This window comes from Puntigrus tetrazona, chromosome 23 (genome assembly GCF_018831695.1).
Source record: "Puntigrus tetrazona isolate hp1 chromosome 23, ASM1883169v1, whole genome shotgun sequence".
Taxonomy (NCBI): Eukaryota; Metazoa; Chordata; class Actinopteri; order Cypriniformes; family Cyprinidae; genus Puntigrus; species Puntigrus tetrazona.
In genome coordinates this window covers 17,286,126-17,303,195 of record NC_056721.1, presented here as the reverse complement: position 1 = coordinate 17,303,195, position 17,070 = coordinate 17,286,126, and the positions used below count along the sequence as shown (strand labels likewise).

The following is a 17,070-nucleotide window of genomic DNA, read 5'->3' as shown; positions in this document are numbered from 1 at the left end:
TAATGTTTTTCTTCATACAACCCTATGTCTGTAACCAATAACTTTGTGGGCCTTTATGGGGTGAAAATGAGGCATTTTAAATTTCACAAAAATGAATCTGGGTAAAATCTCAATAGAAATGTATTTTGGATAAAGGAAGTGAAAATTATTTTTAAGGCCATCAGTATTGTTTCATTGTTATGACAAAATAATAAGTTTGAGCCCAGGGTTTTCTTAAATCTTTGTAAAATGATGTAAATATATATATATTTACAAAATGTTTATTTATTTTTTATTGTCTGTCTCTTGTTAATAGTGTTTGGCTACAGTTTAAAATCAGCCCCACTTAGTTTCCATGGAAACCGAGCTGTCAAAAAAAAAAAAAAAAAAAAAAAAAAAGGAAATAAGCGAGGACTACAAATAGGCCCGGCTAGCCTTAGCATAAATGTCACAGATGGGACGTTTTCTTTGAGGAACCGTTGCCCTTTATTGCTTTACACGCCTTGATCCCAAATATAACCGTTCAGAGAAACAATGTCAGTTTTCCTGTCGAGGAAGACAACGCAGCTCGCAATGCTAACAATAGGCTCCTTAGAACTACATTTCCCGGCCGCCTCTACGCCAGCACTTCGATGACGTCACAATAAGTATATATGTGTCCCGTGCGGCATTCCTTCCTCTATTGTTACATTGTAACAAACCGGGGCAGAAGAGAGGCCCATAGGGTCCTCGGGCCGACAGATACTACACATCATTTTTGTTTTTTTTTCTTTCCTTCGGGGTGGAAATATAACGTTGCGATTTGTCTAAACATAGCGCAGAACACAACCACCTATCCGGAGGAAAAAAACCCTGAAGGCTCGGCTCTATTTGTTCTTTTTGAATGCAGGCATTTTAAAGGATCAACTAAAGATTTTATCTGCACTTATTGGATGCATCTGCGCCGGGATTTTTAATTTTCAATGAATAAGGTCCTTGTCTGCCTTCGTCTGCCCCGTTTTAATTTTTACAGAGCTTGACTGCAACGTTGAGTGCTCGCATAGCCTTCTTGATACACAAAACCCCCATTTGTAGTTTATGTCAAGACTAATATCCATTGTTTACGATGCTTAAATGCTCGGACATCACTGTATCTTCGTGAATAAACTGCTATTTCCTTTTGGTCTGGCCATTTCGATGGGCTGAAGTCGCTTTTGTCTGTCATCTTGTAACCTTGTGGAAGTCTAAAGCCGAAATAGGTTCAAAATCCCCAAAGAAAAGAATCATCCAAATAAAGGAAGCACGAATCGAGCGACAGCTTCGCCGGTTTAAAGGCTCTCTATTTCTGCCCAAGGTAAGCTCATGAGAAAGGTTTTGTGTTTCACTTCTGCCTGCCTTTCCCATACAGCCCAGCCTACGAGAAAAAACGAGTAAAATGGGTTGATCGTTGGACCGGTTGCAACACAGCATGCCATTTTCTGCTCTGTCATAAGACCCTATGTCTGTATTATCCAGTAAAGAATATAAAATCATAGCACACACCATATGTCATGTGTCATCCCAATCATTTTGGGTCACGTTGTGGCAAGCCTTTTTAACATTTAGGCATACCGCTTTAAACTAACAAGGGTGTAATTGTGTTTCACTAGCACTTATCTTAGTAGTATTGTTTGATTAAACACTCTTCTCTGCTACTAGCCTTTAATCCAGTACTATTAACAATTTTTGCAGTTGTGTTCTATAGAAGTATTTGGTTAGGAGTTGACGGTTTACCCTGACTTGTATTTTAACAGATTTGTTGCTTCTGCTTATTAAGTACTAAGTTATTAGTATCTGCACCAGATTTACTAGTACATATTTGTTAGACATACTAGTTTCAGATACTTTCATCTATACAATAGACATTTATTTTAATAGTCACAATAGATTTTGGGGTAATGTTTGTCAATGTGGCTACTTTTAGTGAATTGGTAAGATTCAACTAGTAATAACTGGAATACATAAATCTAATAAATAATATCCATTGCATAAATTACCTAATTATTTGAATATTTACTACTATACCATAATAGAAATAATACTATACTACAATAATACTACTATAAATACCATAACGTAATACAATAAAATGAATGACTACCAATGACAATTAAAATTCCATTAATACTATAGAATTAACAGACAAATATTTGCAATTTGTTTCTTCACTCTTAATTTTGAAACAAGTACTATTAATATAAAATGATATACAAGGAATAAATGATAGTAATGTTTAACAATAGTGTCCATATTGTATGATAAACCTGTTTTGTAAATGTATAATATTGCTAAAATAATTAGTAACTTGGATAGTGCAAAGTGTGATGTCATACTGTAATAAATCGTCCAATTTCTGTATTGCTAAATCTCTTTAAATTTTCAGCTGCTGGTTGTGGATGGAAGTGGTGCATGGATGCATCCACAGAATTGGAATAATGCTTGCATTTTAAGAAATTGCAATGTCACCTATGCAGAGTTTGTTGATTCTGGAAAAGAAAGACATGATGTTTATGTGTCATTTGTCTAGGATGGGCTATTTGAGTGCAGACCAGTCAAACAGGCTGATGCATAGTCAGTATTATAAGGTGGTTATTCACACTTTCTGTCCACCTCAAATAGGCCACAGAATGTGTGTCAGGAGATCTGCAAACATATTTCAGACATGCGGTTGCATCCCTGTTTTTAAATGATCCGTGATGCATTTAGAAACTATTACAGTTATTGGCATCTTATAAAAATGTCCAATGCCACTGGAGATGGATTTTTTTTTTCCTGCTGTTTTTAAAAAGAGGAGCATTCCTGGATCTATGGCATGGAAATTAACACCACTTATCATCTTGCTGACAAGCAAGCATGCTACTACCTCTGCAAGATGTTTGTTTCTCACTTATTAAATGTGTATATTTACATTTGCTGTTTGAGGCCCATATTTGCCAGTTTTGCACAATAAAAGGTAGTGCTTTTAAGAGCCTCTTACCACTTGCCAACAATCATAACTCATAAATCAAGGACTAATTACCTCTTTACATCTAAAACAGTGTTTTTAAAATTGATCTTACTCCGGATTAGTGCCAGGAAGTTGCATATACGACTAGTTTTGGTACTTTATGTATGATGTAGCATCTATATAGTAAGTCTCAATTTGCAAGATGAATGCTTTTAAAATAAAGATTATTTGATTATTATGTCCAGCCATGATTCTTCCATGCTGCTTAGCTGTTACCATTTGTTTAGGTTTTATATACATGTGATCTGCCTAAACACCTCCACCATTTTGAGTTGGGATGATACGTGTTTGTTAGTATACTTAAATCTTTGCTCCCCAGGTAGAATTGCATTTGCAAAGCTTTTTGTTCACTGCATGGATATACTTGTATTGCTTTATATATATATATATATATATATATATATATATATATATATATATATATATATATATATATATATATATATATATATGTACATGACAAGACACTAAAAGTGTACACTGATGTCCAATAGTAGTGACGTGCTCTAAGTTTGGCTCTGAGGTAAAATCTTGGCATGCTTCACTGAACGCACAGTAATTGGCAGACATACTGCATTATTTGCTTGCAGCTTCTTGCACATCACCACGTCATTTCTGTGCATTTTACTGCATCACCTCGGTAGCATTAATTATAAAAGGAACACATGAAAGCGAGGTCGGTTTCACAGCAAGCAAAAATGGACTCGTTTCTTAGCATTTCTTGTTTCTATGGATACGGTTCATTCAAGAGCAGCACACTGTCTGTCAGACACTAATGCGTAAAGCAGCATTTACTCAATCGGGCATCTCTCATTTCATTATCCTGTTGTTTTTCGCAGCTGTTTTTTTTTATGTTTCAAGGTCGCAGTGATTGGTGATTGGCATGTATGTTGCTTGAATTTGAGGCTACTCTGCCTGATTGAATGAATGATTATTAAAATTAATCAATAAGACGTTCATATACTCAAGCTGAGTCAGGCTAATGCTATTTCCTTTGCATTCATAATCAGAGTTCATAAAACTAATCCAGTTTTTATGGATTTTACAAATCTGTGGGATTAAATCCATTATGCTGTGAGTTTAATTGTCAGTCATAATTCATAAGTCTTTTTTTTCTCTCCTTCACATGGAAACGCGGACCTTTCATCAAAGCCACCATCAAACAGTTCTCATTCAACCCAGCAAAAAGCCACTGACTGTTTAAAAATAGTGTTTAATCATGAAGAAAATCAGGCATGGAGCCGCTCAAAGCAGTTGTATTACACAGCTCCCTCGGGCTAAGGAGGTGGTCTGATCAAACATCCCGACTCGGCCTTGTGTGACCTCTTTGGTTTGACTGAACTGGTCTCGTCATCAGCTTGTTGTTTGTAAGGTTTTAATGGGGGTGAAAGAGACCCAAAATGTGGATGCAGTTTTTCCACGGCTATTGCTTTAAACCAGTTACCATGGTGATGTTTGTAGGCTTCATGATTTTTAAGCAGGACTTTCATGCTGGATGAAGAATGCGAATGTCAAGGATTAGGTAGCAAAACAGGTGATATTGCATAAGCTTCCAGATGTGGCCTTTTTTGGGTTGCATTTTTATATTTATATATATGTTATATTTGGTTACTCTGACCTTCAGAATGAGGTATTTTAAGCACTGCAGTTGTTGTTCATTGTCAGTAGATTTTGAAACAAGCTTCATGTGGAATGACAAAAGTCCTTTTTTTAGTATGTAGAAGTATCTAGTTTTTTTGATTGTAACTTGTATGAGAAAGTGTATTCAGAAGCATTTAGGTAAAAATGTATATCCTACTTGTCATGTACACTCTTTAGTCATGATTGTTTATGTTTAAATTTAGCAAGCAATAGCCTGTCAGTCTGTTGGACAAACCTTGTACCTATCTGTAATGCCTCCAGACGCAGTGTTTCCATGGAGACAGTGTCATCTCGTGGCCTGAAGCGCAGATTCGAGGAGGTGGACAGCGGCTCGCCGTGTTCCACACCCAAAGATTCGGATGATGACATCTCTAGCAGTGACAGCGCTGATAGCTGCGACAGTCTCAATGCTCCCTCCAGCTCTCTCACACGTAAGAACACACCATAAGTTTTATAATGTCGTTATTACAACAACTACTGTTCAGATCATTTCCCTGTTTTATTTTGTTTTTAGCCCTTGAGACAATTCCACATATAATATTTGCATCAGGTGCCACAGCTGCTGTTTTACATATAGATGTCCTTTCAGAAATATACTATTAAGGCAGTCTGTGGACTATTATAAGCTATTTAATAAGTTGTGCAACCAAGTTGGCAATTTCCTTTTGTTTGTGAGAGCTACAGCACCCTTATTCATAGATGTTTCTGGACCAACGTTCTTATTGGAGAAACATCACTTTTAAACAATCAGATTTTAGAAGCAGGATTAAGGTTAGGCTTAGTCTTACAGGTATAGAACTACATTCTTATTAATTATTTCCCACAGGTGTTGCTGATGGGGGTAAGGATAATATATTGTTTACCTTTTATAGGACTGTTGTTCAAGAACCAACAAAGGATATTGTTTCAGGAACATATGCTAGTTGTGCATTGTGGCTTATGCAGCAAGCATTGAGTTAAAAAAAAAAGTCCTAAACACCAATTTGAAATAAAGTGAGACTTGAGTTTGAATCACAGTATTGTCATTTAAAGAGGTGTAAGATGAGTGCTAAAGCAATAGATCAAAACATTATTGTTCACGATGCCTTCTGTATCTTGTTTCTGTAGCCCCCTCCATTCTCAGAAGACACAAAGCATCTTTAGGTCGTAAGCAGGTACGCTTTGACGCGGTGACAGTCTATTACTTCTCCAGAAGGCAGGGCTTTACCAGTGTGCCCAGTCAGGGTGGCAGCTCCCTAGGCATGGCACGCCATCACTGTGCTATACGACATTACACCCTTGGCGAGTTTGCACGAGAACAAGAGAGCAGTCACAAGCATGTGCTTCGTCAACACCTACGTCAAGAAAAGCTCAATGCTCGCAAATTAAAGGTTAGTTTTGTTGTTGGTGACTGTTTTGTTGTAGTTTCTGCACGTCCTACAGGATTCTGCTTTTGCAATAAGGTAGCCATGTTGTTTTGATTTGTAAAAACTCTTTTACCTGACTTTTCCCAGCTGACACGGAATGGAACTGTGGATTGTCCTGAAGCAGAGTTGCTTACCCTAGATGACATATCAGATGAGGATCTGGATGTTGAGAGTGTAGAAGTGGATGATTGCTTCTTCTTGCAGCCTCTTCCAACCAAGAGGCGTCGGGCACTACTGAGGGCTTCAGGTATTGCCCGCATAGATGCCAGAGAGAAGGCTGAGTTACGTGCCATACGTTTGTCCAGGGAGGAGTGTGGCTGTGACTGCCGCTTCTACTGTGACCCTCGGCACTGTGGCTGTAGCCAAGCTGGAATAAAGTGCCAGGTAGGGCATGTGATATTCTTAAAATTCACACTTATTAAAATGAGTCCAGCTGACCAGGGGTGTCCAATTCTGCTTCTAAAGGGCCACCTTCCTACAGAGTTTCACTAGAGCAGACCTGTTTGGAAGTTTCTAGTAATTCATGGACGCTGAGTTGTTGATTCAGGTGTGTTTAATTAGGACAGGAGCTTAACTATGCTGGAAAGAGGACCCCCAGAAGCAGGATCAGACACCCCTGATTTGGCCTATTTGAGTATTCAAATAGAAGACACGCTCTTTCTCTTTTATCTTGTTCCAAAGGTGGACCGGATGTCCTTCCCATGTGGCTGCACCCGTGATGGTTGTGGTAATACAGCTGGCCGCATTGAGTTCAACCCTCTTCGTGTGCGTACTCACTATCTTCACACTATCATGAAACTTGACCTGGAAAAGAGAAGCCTGTTGGGTGTAAGGTCTGGAGAGGATTGTGGAGAAGAGACAGAATTAGTCTCTTCTCCATCTCTGTCTCTTTCTCCCTTGGACTCAGATGTAGAGGTGGAAAGCCAGTGTGTTCAGGAGCTGCAAGAGGAGCAGTGCGACAGCCTGGAACGTGAGAACGAAACAGCCGTGCTTCACCTACAAAGTGCAGAGGAACGGGAAAGGAGACTGGAACAAGAAGAGCAGCAGGTCGAGGAGGCGCAAACCACTGACCCAACCCTTTGCCTCCTGCAGGGTGCCCTCACCGGCCAAGCAGGGATGGAGGGCATGGAAGGTGTTGAGGGAGTCCTTCTAGAAGGGCCTTTTCCTGAAGGTACCACCTTTCTGTGTATTACAGAGAACCATGCAGATGAACAGACCGAACAGAGGCTGCTGAAAGACCCTGCTTCTGTCCTCTATTATCAGGTAGATCATGTAGAGACAGCAGCCTTTGAGACACTTCCTGCGCAAGTAGAGGAAGTGGTGAGTGAAGGTGGGGATCCAGATAAGGAGAGCGACCGGCAAAAACAAGAAACCTGCGGGCAGGATTCGGCCAAGAGCTTGTCTGTCGAAGTACCTCCACCTCTCAAGGATGGGGAAGAAGAACATCTTTGTCCAGAACAGGCCTCAAATGATGGGGGATGCCTCGAGACGTGCCTGGCACTGGATGAAAAGGCAGTACAACTTCCTCCAGAAGTGTAGAGCCTATCACCTTTGCAGATGTTTTGCACAAGTTAGTCATTAAATTCAAAGAGAGCCTACTCCACACAGTGCGATGTTACAAGACTGCATAATGTTATTAAATGTTAAAGAAACAAGTTACCTTCATGGGTTTGTATCCAATTTAGCTGGAGATAAGCATGTACTGTGTTTGAAGTAGGTTGTCCGTGGTAAAATAAGTTATTAAAAAGAAAAAAATAGAATAATTTATGAAAAAAAAAATGAAAAAAGAAACTGAAGAAAAGCAGAGATCCTGATCTGACAACAAGTGTTTGTTTTTCCAGTATGGTATCAGTTTATTACTTGATACTAGTGGGGAAAAAGTGGCCTTTATGTCGAGGAGCAAGCATTTTCAGGATTATTCAGCGCCTTTGTATGGCCTTTACAGTGTGTAGAGTTTCCGATACTGCACCCCAGCAACTAATTGGCACTGTCAGAAAGGTATATGTTAATGCTATGTTAATGTCTTGTTGGAATTACCACAATTTTAAGATCACAACTCTTAGCTGTTCATATTCTCAGTTTTTATGACAAAGTTCATAACATCAAAATGTATCTATGGACAGCTTTGTTGCTTACTGCAAAAAAAAAAAATATCCTCATTAACCTTGAAATGGAGCTTTTATAAAATTAAGTAGTTCTGAAGTTAGAATTACAAACGTTTCCGAAGGCCTTGAATGGTTTCTAACACTCTGAACCCTGTAATTATGGTAATTCTTCCAGGGCATGAATGCAACATTAGTAATATGCATATGGATAATGCTAACTCAGTGCTAACGATAAGAGAAGGGGTTGCTAATCTTAGAAGAGGGTGTTGTTTGTAGCATCCTTCCTGTGAATAGACCCAACAATCCTGGAAATACTTGGTTTTCATGTACTGTAATAGTGTTTTGCTAAGAGCTAGCATGAAGATGAGTGAAAAAGCTGCTTGTTCTCTGTATGCACGCTGAAAACTTGATTCGTTTGAACTTGCTGAGTGGGGATCAGGAGGATGAATGAATGTGCAAGCCATTTGCACAGCAGTTCTTTACTGATTTATCGTAGTCTTGACCTGACACCGTTTGAAGCTGTAGCCTACCGTCCCAGTTTGTGGACGTTTATTTATTTACCACCGCTTTGTATTGTTAGGGCGAGGACAATGTGTGTGAGTATTGTCATCTACAATCATTAATTTTTTTTTGTTTTTTAGGTGTGTTTTAATTTTTAAGGAGTGAGTTCATACATTAATTGCACATCAAGCCTTTAAAGATTACGGACATTTTATAGGTGAATCTCATGAAAACATGTCTAGGTCACATTTCAAAAGGAAAAAAAGAAGAAAGAAATAGCATTTTACTTCACATTTTACAATTTTTTTTACAATTTTACTGGCGTATTCTTCACATATTTTTGACACTGACACTATATATATATATATATATATATATATATATATATATATATATATATATATATATATATATATATATATATATATATATATAAGCTCAACCTTTAAGTCCAGTACTAAAATCGAAGGTAATCATGCAGGCCAGGGATCCTCAAGTCTTCCGAGCACTGAAGAGGTCCAATGCACTCACCGGACAGAGTTTAGGCTAACGCCTAATCACCGCGCACACACTGAGCAGAGATCATTAGAAAACACAGAGAAAACACGCTGTCGCCGTAAAGGTCCCCCACAACATCAACTTCTCTCTTTGTTTTTATCGCTTCCCGGGAAGATGGAGAGTTCTCCAACGCCTCTCAGAGGTTTCTATTCGCCAGCAACAGATCGTCGAGCATTTGGCCACCCGCCTAAACTCTCTGATCCCCGGTAGCTGATGCAAGACACCTGAGCATGCGACGACCCGAAAATCTTGAGATGTTGAGGCGCCGCAACCACTGATCTTCAGGACAAGGATATGAAACACAGGAGGTGAGTGGGTCTTATCAGGCCGCCGTTTGACTTGGCCTTTTTACCCCGCCATTTATCTCACTCAGCCAGGCACAGTTTTGAGGCCGCCAGCTGCCATCTTTTCCCGGAGGGTGTCCCAGGCAGGATGCGCGCCGGAAGCGACCGATGGAGATGAGAGATGAGCCAATGCCTCAAACCCCTAGATGACTTTGCCTTATCGGCCTTACTGTTTCTTTTCCATTGGCCTTTTAGTTTATCACCTCTCTAGCTGGACAGGTTGTTTTTACCAATATGAAAATTACATAGACTTTACAAGTCAGCGGGAGGATGACCGGCTCAAGAATTGCTGGAACCAGGGTACATTTCATGGATAGACGGCCCGGCCCCATCCTCTTCCCCACTTTTTTCTTGCTCTATTGTGTCGCCCGGCATGCTCCTGGTGGTGCCCCGAGGAAAGTGGACACCATTTGGAGCTCGCCGCACGCCCGCTGGCCGGACACCTCGGGCCGTTGCCAGAAGAAATTCCCCTAGTCCACTTATCCCGCTGCCCATAATCGAGGTTTCATGTTTATAGAACATCCTGGTGATCCTCCTACGCCATTTATATGTCACCCTGAAGAATACCCGGGAGATACTGATGATGTCCCGGGTTTACTTACGGATCCAGCAGCTGGCGCACCTCAGTCATTACTTATTTCAACCAGACACTGAAGTTGCTCTTGTTAGTTTTACATTTCAAGTTGTTGTTCGGTCGACACTATATCTAAGCAGCCGGATGCCCAGAGGTCGGTCGTGGAACATATGACCGGATTGAGAGAGTTACAGGAGCACATGAGACAGCGGCACTATAACCGCCCTTGAATGGTTGCACACCGCCCTTGTGTCTTCAAATGAACATACTTGTTATGTACGGAAGTGTTACTCGGATGCTTTACCTCCTTCCCGTCGGAAGCCCTACCGGATCCCTGAGATGCGAGCTATTGAGGAGGATTATGTGATTTACAGCCCGTGGTTATGCTTTGCAATGACGGCGACTACCATCTATGAATATCCCATTAGGTGTCTTGCCAGTATATCTCCACATGTTTACTGGCATGTCAGAGGAAGCCGGGGCTTTCCATGCACATAACTGGGCAATACCGGTCCCTTCCTTACACGGGTCAGCCACCTTAAAACCCCATAATACGCCGCATGTCTTTGCGACCTTGTGAAAGACCTGGGAGGAATCTGAACGGAGGGTGAAGACGGGCTGGACTGACTTTTCACCTTCTTAGACCTGTTTGACTTCCGGCCACAGGAGAGCAAAAGTTTTTAATTACATAGCCGCCCCTCATATTAACACAGAGGAGGCGTTCGGAGGATTAAGGCCGCGACTCACCTCGGACCCTGTCCTCTCGGAGTCTTGATGTAGAGCCGTACTGAGAGAGCATCCGGTCCTATATATCAGTAGGAAGCTGACCCCGCCGAGAAGAACTACGCGCGGTAGAGAAGGAGGCCCCAGCCGTCAAGTGGGCAGTCCTGTTATTACCTTTGTGGTTCACCATATTTTATTACCCCTGCACAGTGATGGCCAGGGCACGAACGCCACCCGCTGGTTCCTGCGCTCCAGGACTTTTATTCATTAGACAGCCATATCTGAGGCTTTTAGGTAGTATGGGGTCATCCCACCCACCCCAAATTTATTCATCTTTAACCAAGGTGACGAGCGCCCCGAAGATCCATTTGGAGCTAGAGTTGCACACTAACTTGTTGTCTTTCTCTTTATTAGCCTACCTGAGCTAATTCCCGATTTTGACTCCTCACCACTCCGGAGCATGACAGACAACGCTCCGCTGCACTCACCGGACTCACCGCTACACTTCCCCGGACGCACCGCTGCATTCCCGCACGCCTCGAACTCAGCACCTTCTGTGTATTATCTAATAAATACACCCTGATTTCTACCTGTTGTTGTATGTCGCCACAATATATATATATATAAGCTTTTAAGAGAGGTAATCATGCAGGCCAGGGATCCTCAAGTCTTGCACTGGATTGTACACTGCAAGTTTAGCTCTAACCCTAATCAAGTGCTAATCAAGGATCATTAGAAAAACACAGTTGTTTTATTTGACCTAAACTCTGCAGTGCAATGAGGAACCCTGATGTAAACTGTATGACAAGGAAATGAAGACTTGAGATTATATATTGCGATTTTGACTTGGCCTTTTTAGTTTATCTCACTAGGACACAGTTTTAACCCTAAAGTTAACAGCGCACCTCATTTTTTACGTCCAAACCCTCATTTAAACCCTGTGAAGACCATGTTTCTTGCCTTTGTATCCTTACTGTTCTTTCCTGTTTCATGTTTATAGTCCATCCCTCTCTCATCCCTCTTGTTTTTAGAATATGAATAATGTTGAAGAATATATGAATTTTACTTAGATGCTTTGTTGAAGCCGTTTTATTTCACTTCAGTTTAATGTTAAAAGACAAAGTAATAATTTGAATGGTTACATAAAAAAAGGTGTCTTCAAACATGAGTTATGTGATGTTGCTAAATAATTTAAACATAAGGAACCCAAGAAATTTGTCATTTTGCAGTATGTCGGTATGTATGTGTGTGAGTGTTTGCACGTGTGCCAGAAGGATTCATGCCGATTTGTCAGACGAACCAATGTTTGTGACTGCAGTATGGGGTCATTATATTTCAAAAGGTGCTCTTATTTTAGTTTTTACATATTCATATTAACACTATATCTAGAGTCTATGTAGAGAGAGAGAGAGAGAGAGAAAAGAAATGTTAAAAATTCACAGTTGTTTGTAAATGCAAATGTTGCTGTTATCTCTCTGCTTAAAGTTTACTCATCCTTACATACCCTTTAGTCTTGAGTAGAGATGCTTCATTATGTGATTACATTAGGCAAAACGGAGCATGTGAGGCTAATCATGAATTTGTTAGCATGGTTGCGCCCCCATATGACTTAGCATTGTAAAGCTCCATGCATTAAGTTTGATTCAGACCTAAATCTGCAATAATTGAGTGTTTTGCAAAAGACCAATCAAACAAGAAGGATTTTGGTTTTTTTATACTGTTACTGTTTAAAAAAAAGTTTTTATTTGTTCTTTATTTTTTGCCTCATTGTATGTTAGCATGTCTCTTTGTCTCAGTTTACTGAACGATCTTGATGTATTGGCTATGTTTGGTTTATGTCTTTTTTTTGTGATGAACATGTGGAAAAACATGCCACCTCCACACATTCCTGCACTCAAGCTAGTTTTGTCTGTAGCAGTGTCTGAACTAATCTGATGTATCTTTAAAATGGTCTAAGGGCCTGCTATTGACCAAAACATGGAAGAGAGTCAGTCTTGTTTGTTGTTCATTGTTTTGATGTATGGACATCCACCAGTCCAGTGGTCTAAAAACTATTGGCTTTAAAAGGAGACCTGAATGTCGCACATGCTAATGTACTTGTAGCTGAAACGCTAAGTATCTTTTAGTCAGATATATTTTTGGTTTTCATGTCACCTCCTTTTAAGTACTCAGATTTGAGACCACTACAGTAACTGAAAACCAACTTACATTATGATTGTATGTGTTTATGTTTGTGTGTGTGTGTGTGTGTGAGTTAGAGGCGCTTTATTAATAAGGCTGAATGGAGAATTCTACGCTGTACGTGTGACTTATGCTAACTGTTGCCTACAGAGGAGACAAAACATACAAAGTTTTATATGAAAATGTGAGTGAAATAAAATCTAAAATGAATAAAACAACTGTGCCTGGGCCTGTTGAGTTGCATGAAATTGCATATTAACTATTCATGAGGGAATCGAATTTACCGCGGAGCACAGGAGTGGTCCGATACTACAAACTTAAAATACACATTGCGTAGCGTTGAAGTATGAAATTGTCTTTAAGTATCGCTACCATTCGTGTTGACGGGGTAATATAAAATTTTATCAAGTAAATATCCTCCGAGCTCAGCTCTAACTTAGCCTACGTATTTTGAGGTGATTCAATTGAAATGATTTTGTAAAAGCAACGAGTATATCGTTTTAGGAAAACCACATTAGCAAACAGTTTGAGGCAAAGAGTCACGTGATAAATTAAACATTGCATTTTGCGCAAAGCGTTCATTTCCACTAGAGGGCGAAACTCTCCTATGAATGGAGCAGATCAACCTTTCATGCTTTAGTTTGTAGGTATACATTCAGAAAAAAATATCTACCTTTTCTCTCTCTTCATCACTTAAATCTTATGTTGCATGAGGATAAAATCACTGTACTTCATGGTAGAGAACTGCATCCATCCATCCATCCATCCATCCATCCATCCATCCATCCATCTATCTATCTATCTATCTATCTATCTATCTATCTATCTATCTATCTATCTATCTATCTATCTATCTATCTATCTATCTATCTATCTATCTATCTATCTATCTATCTATCTATCTATCTGTCATGAATGTCAAATATGAGGCCTACCAACCTCATTTCCATTCCGAAATTCTCAACACCTCACTGTTTGCAGCAATCTGTTTATTCACATCTCAAATGCCGGCTGTAAGAGCAGCAGAAACCAACCCGTTTTTCAGCCTGGCTTTCTCACTTTCAGTCATTTATCACTTTAATATTCACACAAGACTGTTTTGGGTTCGAGAATATGAGCAATGACGATGGCATCACCGACATGCTGTGAAACCATACAGGGCTTTCAATAAACACACAAACTTCTCTAATGTTCCACACAGTTATTCAGAAAGAAAGAGGAAGGGATGGCCTGCGGGGAAAAATGCTGACATCCTGGTGAGGAATTGCTTCTAGGGAAAGATCAGGCTTATTATCAACATCAGTAGCTACGTCTTGTTATGCACTTTTAATTTTAGCAAAGGGTGGAGGGGGCATTAAGCTAATGTCCATTAATCATGCAAATTGAAGTCGAGTTTGTATTGTATCTTTGTTGGCGACTGCTAATAAAATTGCAGCCGTCTTTTTACACATCACTTCATGCCTTGCCTGGAGAACAATGAAATTTTCCTGTATCCCCTGAATGGGAGGAAACAGCTTGGTGGGTACAGTGACCAAATGCTTCTTTGTCTCAGGGGTGTCTGGATTCTCTTCCTGTATGCTTTAGCAGTGGAAAACATTGCCACACACAGCCTAAAATATTGCTGAAATATTATGTTGTCCTTTAAGAATGTCTTCAGCTGCTGCTATTTGCTTTTCACTTATGATTTTCACCATGCCTCTACGTAAAACATTTACTTGGCTTTATTGTGAAGAAATACAATGACAGTTTTTTATAGGTAAGTTGTTGTGCTTATTTCTATCTAAGTAAAAATCATCAATACTGCCGGCACATATCTAATTTTTTGCTGCATGTATGGCACTAATGTGTCAGCACATAACAGGATCTGAGCAATAATCAAGAAGCGGTAAGGGAGATTTGTCAGTCATCCATCACTTCCTGGCTTGGCTTCACCATTGTGTCGTGCTTCCAAAAGCCGGAAGAGCCGAAGGAATGCAGATAGAGTAAGAACCAATGAATGTGCAGTACAATGGAGCGGTGAGGAAATGCCAAAGTGTTAACATGTATTTGCTGAATAACCAAACAAATGTATAAAGGAACACTTGAACATTCAGTAGCAGGTTTGTGTAGATAAGATCAAAAATGTGTAAGGAACACAAATAATGATTTCAATGGTTTAACATCCTTTAATATGACGTGGCAGAAGCACGAGGAAAAATCATTCAGGGCGTCATCCTTAAAACTGATTGACAGGGGAAAAATAATTGGAATTGCGACCCTTGACATTTCCTTTGTATTTAATAATTGTATTTTTATTATTTATTTATTATTGTTTTATGTCTGTCAGCAGAGGGCAAACTAAACGAAATCGTCTTATCAGAACAAATGTATTATTTTTCATTAATTTGGACCAATGAGATCTCGCTGTAGGCGTGGCTTTCCAGGGCACCGCCACAGAAATTAAACAAATACCTATAACTATTCAAACTGTCATTCAAAGTTTACTGCTATACTTTATGCCGCTTTTAAAAACATTTATTGCCAAATATTGTGTCGCTAAAAAGTTTATTGTGCATTGCCAACATTTTCCGCTGCGATCGGTGCATTATGTGCGGCAAAAAAATGGGCATCACAGACAAGCACGAGCTGCTTTGAGGTGTGAAACATGCCCTAATTATAACCAGGATTAAATTGTAAATGAAACGGCTTTTTGAGTAGTACTCCCTTGCTATAGCCTGGTCAATGAATTGAGCTTCATTGAGCTTAAGCCAAAAGAAAGACATTTTTAGACTAAAGTGAAAGTTAATTGGCTCGGTCTGCTCTTAAAAAGTTTCAAAACAGCTGGTTGTCTCTTAACATTTGTACTAGTTCATTGAACATTCTGCGCTACTGTGTACATTTTTGTTATTAGTGTGACTAAAAATGAATTTTAGATCACAAGTTCAGCAGCCACCAAAGCACTGTGCTATTTAAAGGGATTCATCAGTATCTGGAAAAAAAAGCCAGCCAATAAAACAACGCTCTTTGGTCACAGCCAGCTCACCATCATTAGAGCTTCACAAAGTCTGACGAGCCACAATGATTTCCGTCATAAGTGCAGCCTGAGGGAATATTGTAATTCTTACAAAGAGAATGATAAAACAATCTCCCACCGACGCCATTGCACTCCAACATCCACACTTGAATCCACACGAATAGATTTAACACTTCCCTCTGGAACACGCTGAATGGAGGAAAACTTCACATGTGAGGAGAGAAGTAAAGCTGTAAAAATGTGACTCAAGAATGATGGAAAGGTACTTTTTTGCCATTTTATGAACTTGTAAAACGAACGAGCAAGTTAATTACTTTGGCAAAAAAATCTAGTTGACGAATGGAAATAGTTTGTAGAAAAAGGCGGAACGGCAATGTTGGTGATTTTTCTGTTTAGTTTAAACTTTTCTAGTGTTGTGAATTTGAATTTATAGAGCTGACAAAGCCAGTATGATTAATTATTATGATTATTATGGCTAATTATTATTAATGGTTGCTAGTGGTATTGTAGTATTATTTTATAGTATTTCCTAATATTTTTAATTTGCCTTTTAGGTTTAATTTAAGGTCGTCTTAGTAGTTTTATGTGCTTTTGTCATTTCAAATCATTTTTATATAGCAACAATTAATCTTAATTTCACTTTTAGTAATTATTGTTCTTCGGCTTAAATTTATTTCTGTTAGTTCATCATGATTTCTACTTCTAATATGTTTTTAATAATTTTTTTTCTATTTTATTCATTCAAGCCTAAGTTAACAATACAAAACTAGAGCAATAACTACTGTTACAATTGATCTTAATATATCTTAAATAGTAAACTTCAGTATTCTCACACTACCTGAACGACAGCTCAAACCATGCCAACTGTTGAGATGACGTATGCTTTTATTTTTCTAAGTGATCTGAATTACAGTTTTTACCTGGCAGACGATAAATCCAGAAACATTTATCACAGACGTGCATTAAAGAAGATGCTTAAGCCATATTTAGAAAAATGTGAATATTCAGTCACTGAATCGG

General features: G+C 39.3%; 1 protein-coding gene across 1 annotated transcript; it reads left to right on the top strand.

Moving 5' to 3' along the window:
* The first annotated feature begins 630 nt into the window (after window positions 1–630).
* Window positions 631–9,018, top strand: csrnp2 (cysteine-serine-rich nuclear protein 2). Its single transcript, XM_043223974.1, has 5 exons — window positions 631–1,312; window positions 4,907–5,076; window positions 5,753–6,015; window positions 6,139–6,435; window positions 6,733–9,018. Exons 2-5 carry the CDS (start codon window positions 4,920–4,922, stop codon window positions 7,588–7,590), a joined length of 1,575 nt encoding a protein of 524 aa, XP_043079909.1. The 5' UTR covers window positions 631–1,312; window positions 4,907–4,919; the 3' UTR covers window positions 7,591–9,018.
* Window positions 9,019–17,070: the final 8,052 nt, after the last annotated feature.